An 8,424-nucleotide genomic window follows, 5' to 3' on the forward strand; every position below is an offset into this window, starting at 1 on the left:
AATCTCATTAAATCAGTGGAACCACTTGTGAGTTCCTAAGCAATACCAGCAGTCCAACTAGCACATAACTGTGCATAGAGAGTTAGAAAGAATGGGATATAATTATCAAGAAGCTCCTCATAAGCCACACATTTCTGTAGTCAATGCTAATGGGGAGTAAAGATGGTTGGTTGGTGGTTAGTGTTTATCTTCCCGTCGACAACGAGGTCATTAGAGGCGGAGTGCAAGCTCGCGTTAGGGAAGGATTGGGAAGGAAATCGGCCGTGCCCTTTCAAAGGAACCATCCCAGCATTTGCCTGAAACGATTTAGGGAAATCATGGAAAACCTAAATCAAGATGGCCGGAGACGGGATTGAACTGTCATCCTCCCGAATGTGAGTCCAGTGTGCTAACCACTGCGCCACCTCGCTCGGTGTGGAGTAAAGAGCCATGTGGAAAGTGGATGATTGGAAAGGATTGATTTAAAGTGATGAATTGTGCTATACCTGTGGCAAACTGATGGAAAGGCTTGAATTTGGCTGGAGAATGTTACCTGCCACTCATGTATAGTGACAACAGTTAAGGATAGAGGAGATCATGTTCCGTATTGAGATGTTTCTTATAGTCAGAGTGTAGTCTCTTTATGGTGCTTAAGAAAATGCTAAATGCAGAAGGGTATGAAGACATTTTACAGCACTGTGTACTGGGTACAGTAGAGACCATTTCAGATATGATGACTGACTGCATCAGCAACACAATGCACCATGTCACAATGCAGCATTTGTGAGACAATGGTTTGTGGACAATATCATTTCCATAATTGACTGGCCTACCCAGAGTCCATGTCTGAATCCAGTGGAACATCTTTAGGATAAGTTAGAATTTGACTTTGCCCCAGACCGCAGCAACCAATGTTCACTAGTTTCGGCTCTTGAGGAAGAATGGGCTGCCATTCTACAGCAGATAATTCAGACAACTCATTGAATGTGTCCCCAGCAAAGTTCAAGCCATCAAAGGCTGGACAACTGCAATACTAATGTCCACTAATATGTATCCAGATGCTTTGATAAGATAGTGTAATGTACAGTCAATATTATGATAATTATATACCAAAAATTAATGATTAAATTATAGAAACAGTTAACAAATTTGTATACTTATGATACATAAAAACAACAAGCCTTTGGACACTTAAAGAAAGAGACGGTGGTGTAAAAATGCATTGAAGTTCATGTGAGAAACAGAAAGCTGGATTTAGAATTAAATTCCCTACGTTTCTTAAAAGGTAAAACCTTTATGCTGCCACTACTAATTTATGGAAGTAAAAACCAAAGACATTAAAGGTGCAAGATATAAAAAAATTAAGGTACAAGATATAAAAAATAAAGGTTAACAAATAAAAATTGAAAACAGCACTTAAGGAATGACAAGAGGGGGCAGTAACACAAATAACTGAATAATAGAAAAGACAGCAATTGAGGAAGTAATACTGACTGTTACAAAACTAATACAGTGAAACAAACTGATGGTGGGCAGACTAAGGAGATGAAATTCTATGTTTGCAGCAATATCCTGTATTAATTTCTAAACCTCTCTGTAGTTTCTGATGGAGTGAAGGTAAGTTACAATATTGACAATTCTCTATCTGTTAGGAGTGGATGTTAAGCTTGGCTGTTTGATAATATTTCACAACTGTATAGATCACATGCTGCTCTCCCTCATCACGAACACAAACGAACAATTATACTCCATACACTCTCATCACTGTCACCTACCAGGACAGTTACAATTAAAGAAATCTGAAATGCAGGCCTATAACATGGCATCAGCTACATGGAAGGAAGGAAGGAAGGAAGGAAGGAAGGAAGGAAGGATGGAAAATCAATTTTTAACACTGCACTAACAAGTCTTTGCAGACAGAGAACAAGTTCAAATATGAAAAGGCTGGGTGAAGGGCAACACCATGCCACAGTACTAATGCACACAACTGGAGGAGCCAAAACCAAATGTTGTAGATAATATAATAAAATGGAGTATGTGGATCACCCAATGCACTCGAAATCAGGTTAATAACCCACAATAAAACAGTCAAATCTCAATCTAACTTAGACTTCGAGCTGCACTATAGATCAGTAAGTCACCACAACTAAGATTTTGTATTCACATTCAGTAAATACAGCAGCTCACAAACCTAACTAGACCTCGGGCTATCCTACTGATCAGTCTGTCACCACAACTTATGTCAAGATTCCGTTCTCTTTCTATATGTGCATGTATGAAGTCACATGTCACATCATCATTAAATTCCAGGGTGAATCTTACAACTGGTGTTTATAGTCATGTTGACCTGAGTATTGTGGCATAATTTGTTTTCAGCAGCAGCAGAAATATTACAGATGTGTCAGACCAATCTAGTTGACTTCAATGATGAACAAGTTGGCCTGACATAGCTGCAACATTTCTGCTGCTGCTTGACACAAATTATCACATGACACTCCATTTTATCAATAAGTTGCAGCATACTGTTTTGGTTCCTCTAGCTGTGTGTTACACTACTGCTGCACGGGTATTTCAATGTACATACGGACTGCAGGTTGTACTTTCAAATAAACAAATTAGTATGTAACTTTAGTTTATAAGATGATAATTAAAAGTTTATGACCATCCCTTATAGATTTGCAGAAACCCTTTGTCTCAATTTTAATATAATCTATACTAACAATCTATGAGAAACAAGGCACTGATTCAACCTGTATTAGGTACACTGAAAAATGTACTTATTGGTGCTAACACTTCCATGAGACTATATAATGATGAATAATTCAGAACTGACTGTTTCAGGTATTGAAATATCACCAAAATAATACTCAGTAGTCCTTGAATGAATTATCACTTTCCAAAACTGAGAAAACAGAGAATGAACATGAGTTAATGGGAACACACTTTAATCATCTTTGTTTTGCTGCTGATACTGTACTGTTTGCTTCTAGTCAAATAAATTTCAATAACTAATGAGAGTACTTAATGCAGGAAGATTGAATGTAGGGCTAAAAATTGATTATAATAAGCTTAAAATAATGTAAAATAAATCAAACAGAAAATTTTACAATTTAACAATGAAGTAAGAGACCAAGTTTACAAGTATTTGTAAACAGGATGAACAACAAAAGAAACAAACAGAGAAATAAAAATTGCCTTCAGTGATTTTGGTATTATACTCAACAGTTTTCAAAACAAAGTTTCTGATGTGTTTCAAACACAACACCTACAATTAACGAATATTACAAATTCTGAATTGCAATAGTGATAGTGATACACTAACTATAAATCTGAATATCATTAAAAACCTGGCAGTTGCTTATGGGAAATAAAGAAATTCACATTACAAGTTACAAAGAGACAAATGAAAGGGAACAAATTGTTCAAGAAAGTGACAGCTTTATTCACAGCTGCAATGAAAATGAAAAGATGCAGAGGGGGGCATACACTATGGTGATCAGATGGTCTGTGGACTACAGAAGTACTTTGTTAAATTCCAAGAAAAAGACGAAGAAGTTAAGTACATAAAGAGAAACCACACAGGAGCAGAATGGTTGTGGCGATGCAAGAGGAGAATGGATGTGATCTGGTATTATTACAGACCATAATGCTTGAAGAAGTCTGAAGATGCATTAATCCAGACAGTGAATATCAAATGGCCAATAGTGATGATCATAATGACGAATATATCAGCACTCTGCAAATATTTTGTAAGGAATATAAGTCATCAGGCCAATAGTGATGACCATAATTATGAATATGAATATATGAACACTGTAAATATTTTTGTAAAAACATCAACTTGTGCTAATATCCAGCTATTGCATACTATTTAAACTGCCTAAGTGATCACATGTGCACAGTTTAAACAATTCATGCCCAATAACGTGCCAATCAAATCTTGAAACAGCAAAACAAAATTTTTGTATTAGCCTTCTACCTTTTATATTACACATAAAACAAAAATGTACTGGTATGAAATATTTAATAGTCTTATATTCATCTTTTATTTTAATGTTTTCACTCGACTTTCAAAGTCCCCTATTAACAAATAATAAAGTTTATTAATCTCACTAGTTAAGAAACTGGAAACAGCGATTTATTATCTTTGTATCATATTTCCCTTTTTAGTGATCAATGGTCTGATAATACATTTTAAATTATAAATGTAAAGTCTTCCAGTCCATACTCAGTAAAGCTTTACCTACTTGGCTTCTACTAATTTTGCCAAATTTTTATGTTTTCTGTTTAATATCCGCATTCATATTCCTGTAAGTGTGAGAATTACCACTCATCATGAATATTTATACTGTTCAGATAAAGAAGTCTGGCAACATTCTGCAAATATTTTGAGATACAGCAATAAAATGTTTAAAACTCTTTAATTCAGAGTAGGTAGGCCTATAATTGTCATATGAGGTTAACAACAGACAAACATGACTTGGCAAACTGCATACAAAACCTTGTTTAAAAATATGCAGTAGCCTACTGTATTATTAATGAAAAAATGTCCCACACAATTGCTTTAGAGATGTTATTAAAGATGTACTTACACTAATTGATCCATTTGAGGGGAGGGGGGGGGGCAAAAATTGAGGTCATAAGTGTCCATGTCATGACCTTAGAACAAAAAAAAAATAAATTTAAAAGCGACTACACATTAAGCCCTATTGACGGATGTCATTCACATTTAACATACTGTGTAATAATATGAGGCATATAAGCGGACTGGTGAAGCTAAAAAAGGGAAGCCATCAGATGTACTGCAGTATACCACAAAAACTATCTTGCAAAGTAAAATTCAAAAATTGTGACAGGTCATATTTCAAATAAACTGTGCACTAATACTAAACAGAGAACTACACAATTACAGCTCAAATCAATTGTGTGCGACATTTTTTCATTAATAATACAGTAGGCTACTGCATATTTTTAAACAAGGTTTTGTATGCAGTTTTGCCAAGTCATGTTATTGCCTCAACAGTTTCTCGCTGTAAAAGATCCTATTAAAGGTGGTTGCTTAACATAGAACAGACTACAAGGCAGTCTTAATAAAAAAAAAAAAATTAAAAAAACTACCAGTCTTCAAAACAAGAGTACTTGAACACAACATGTCCATACAATGATAAGGAATATTCAGAGACTAGCCTACACCGAAACTTGAAAAAAAGTTATGGCTGTGTCAGTGAGCAGTGCATATATGGCATTTTTTTTATATTTAATAAACACTCAGGCTTGCAGCAGAAAGTGATATTGGGTGTCTATATCTAGTAAGTTCAATAAATAATAAAGTTTTTTTTTTTTTTCTATGTTCTCATTTATTGTGTGGTTTTGTCAAATATTAGAAGTGCTCAAATTATATTTTCCCCTGTAACTGTGCATATATTTTAGTGTAATACAGCTCTAAGAAGTGATCAATGGATGGATAGATGGATATATATGTATGAATAAATAAATAGTCTAATTATTCCTAACTTACATAAGTAACATAGTTAGCCTCCTCTGCTTAACACACTGGTTGTTACTTTCTACATCTACATCTACGTTACACTACAGATAAACTGAGCAATTACATTTGTCTTTACTAAAATTAATGACACTGTCATCCTGTCACCCCAATACTGTGATAACATGCATGTTTACATAGCGTACAGTAAATTATATGGAAAATAAATTGTATTAACAATGTATCTCTGACGCGAAGAATTTTCCAGTGTAGTGAAGAGAAAAATACACCGTAAAAACTCACCATAATACGATTTCTCCTGCTGATATATAGAATATTGCAAAGTGGTGAATTTGAGGATGTCTGAGTACATGGTATTTTATAAGTTTCAGGAGTATCAACAGCAAAGTAAGTATGGCAAATATCACTAAAAGGCATGTACGAACGCATGCTAACGTGTCGAAGTATATAAAACAGCTCTTGTTTGCAACGTCAATCGTATCGTTTCCCAGCTTTCGTCCCCTCGAAAACATTGTTTTAACGCGCCCCTTTATCGCAGAATTCGGGGACTATCACTCTCGCCAAACTCTAACTATGGAACTATTTCTAAAAAGCTGCATTTATAAAATCTAGATGTTTCAAACCATTTTTTTACGCGTTAGTATTACACAAAGAAACCAAAACATTTAGGGAAGCAGCATTTCATAACAGGAATGTCACGGATAGTTTGATTTCCTCATAAAAGCATGGCAGAGCCAAATCGAGATTCATAGTGCACTGGCGAAATAAGATGGTTCATTTTGCGGTAACGTTCTCTCTATTAGTTTTTCCATTTCACGCCCCTCAAATTAACAGCAGCCATACTAGCAGTCTCTTCCCAAAAAAATGTACAGCCGCAGCTGTCACTTGTTTCTGCTTACGTTTAACAAAACACAATCTGGAGAGTGGTTGACATGGGCGTGGAAACTGTAACTAAAAATGTTACTCTTACGCTTTATATCTGACAACGCATCGCGAAAAGTTTAGTGTGTATCGCGATAATAATTATTAAAAACAAAAAACAGTATCAGATTTGCACAGACAAGGTTTTGTGGAAAGAACTTGGGTTAAATAAAGCTTAAAAATTCGGAGACACGAATAAAAATTAGCGTAAGAAAAAATTATAAAATGTAACGTATTCGGTAAAGAATTAAAAAACATCTGTTTCAGGAAAATATATCTGTTTCAGGAAAATATATGCGGGATAATTGAACTAAGAGGAAGTGACTTGTAAAAAATAAAAAAAATACAAATATCCATTTGTGTTGAACATTACCTTTTTTATTAATTCGGGTAGGAAATGCCAGAAATATTTTCCGTCACAGCAAATTTATATTTAGAATTGAGAAAAACATATTGAAAAAAATAAAAGTGCAACTACTTGTAACAAACTGCCCTTTTAAAATTTGAAGAGACAAAGAACAGGAAGAAACATAAATTGGTGATAGTGGTGTTAAAAAATTGTCACTGACAGCTGCTAATTCTTATTGTGATTTGCTGTGTAAATTCTCGGAATAGGAGGTAGCATGATCGAATCCTAGTGGTAGAAACAGTTTTCTTCTGCAGCAGGTCTACGTGGCTGGCCAAGGGAGGTGAGGCTGAGAAGTGAAGTTCCTGAGCACTAGACATTATGTCCTGGTTTAAATCCTACAACTGTGTTCAATCTCTCACAGTGAGAATTTATGTGATTTGTCAGAAGGGGATGTTGAGCTCATTGGCTCTTTCTGTTCAACAGAAGTAGGCTACCTGCCACCAGCAGGATTCCCTTCTGTTAAACAATGGATACCAAAACAAACATGACACTACAACTCCACATGCACTCATTTCAGCCACCTGCTCTAAACACATACGGAATACACTGATCAGCCAGAATATCATGACCTCCTACGTAATAGCCAATGTAATTACTGAATTCCTGTAAATTCTGTGGAGGGGGCTAAGAGGTCTGGCACATGTTCCATAAGATCCCAGATGTGTTTGATCAGGTTCAGATCTTGAGAGTTGGTGGGCCAGCACATCAACTGGAACTGCAACTGTGTTCTTCAAACCACTCCATCACACTCCTGGCCTTGTGACATGGTGCACTACCTTGTTGAAAGAGACATTGCTGTTGGGGAAATGATCATCATGAAAGGGTATATGATACTCCTTGCCTTGCATGAGCTCCACTGGACACACAGATGCCCAAGTGAATATTTCCTAGGGCATAATGGAGCAGCCACCAGTTTGTCTCCACCCTGCGGTACAGGCTTCAAGGAACTGTTCCCTGGGAAGATGATCCAATGGCATGATGATGAAGGTATTGAGATCCATCAGACCGTGCAGTCCTTTGCACACTACACCAAAATCCAGTGCCGATGGTCAGGTGCCCATTTCAGTCATAGTTGCCGATGTCGTGGTTTTACCACTGCCACATATGGGTCATCAGCTGCGGAGGCCTATTCCTAGGAGTGTTCGGAGCACTGTGTGTTCAGACACACTTGTACTCCGCCCAGCATTAAAGCCTGATGTTAGTTTTCCCACAGTTCATCGTCTGTCCTGTTTTACTGGTCTGCCCAGCCTATGCTGTCCAACACCTGTAATTAGGGGTGGCAGCCCAACTTGTCAATGTCTAGACGTGGTTTCACCTTGGTTTCGCCACATATTAAAGACACTCACCACAGCACTCCTTGAACACCCTACAAGTCATGCAGTTTCTAAAATGCTCATGCCGTACCTCCGAGCAACACAATTTGTCCTTGGTCAAACTCAGATAGATTGCATACTTTCCCTATTCAAGACATGGATAGCGTGCTCACTGATAATACATGCACCATGCATTTATCTAACTAGCAGTCATTCCTTTCCATGTGACACTGCTATCACCTGGATGAATTTATATTGATAACAGGTCGGTGGTCATAAAGTTCTGGAAGATCATG

General features: G+C 36.6%; 1 protein-coding gene across 2 annotated transcripts in view; it reads right to left on the minus strand.

Annotated features, from left to right (window-relative positions):
• Nucleotides 1–6,396, minus strand: part of LOC126282066 (uncharacterized) — a 108,677-nt gene extending 102,281 nt beyond the window's left edge. The window contains exon 1 of one of the 2 annotated variants that reach the window (XR_007551322.1): nucleotides 5,768–6,377. Coding sequence is in view for 1 of the 2 variants with exons in the window: in XM_049981510.1 (XP_049837467.1) it covers nucleotides 5,768–5,997 (230 nt within the window). In the remaining variant the exon portion in view is untranslated. Of the gene's footprint in view, nucleotides 1–5,767 lie in introns of both variants that reach the window. The other variant, XM_049981510.1, reaches the window with a different exon arrangement.
• Between the last annotated feature and the right edge of the window lie 2,028 nt (nucleotides 6,397–8,424).

The sequence above is a fragment of the Schistocerca gregaria genome, chromosome 7 (assembly GCF_023897955.1).
Source record: "Schistocerca gregaria isolate iqSchGreg1 chromosome 7, iqSchGreg1.2, whole genome shotgun sequence".
Lineage (NCBI taxonomy): Eukaryota > Metazoa > Arthropoda > Insecta > Orthoptera > Acrididae > Schistocerca > Schistocerca gregaria.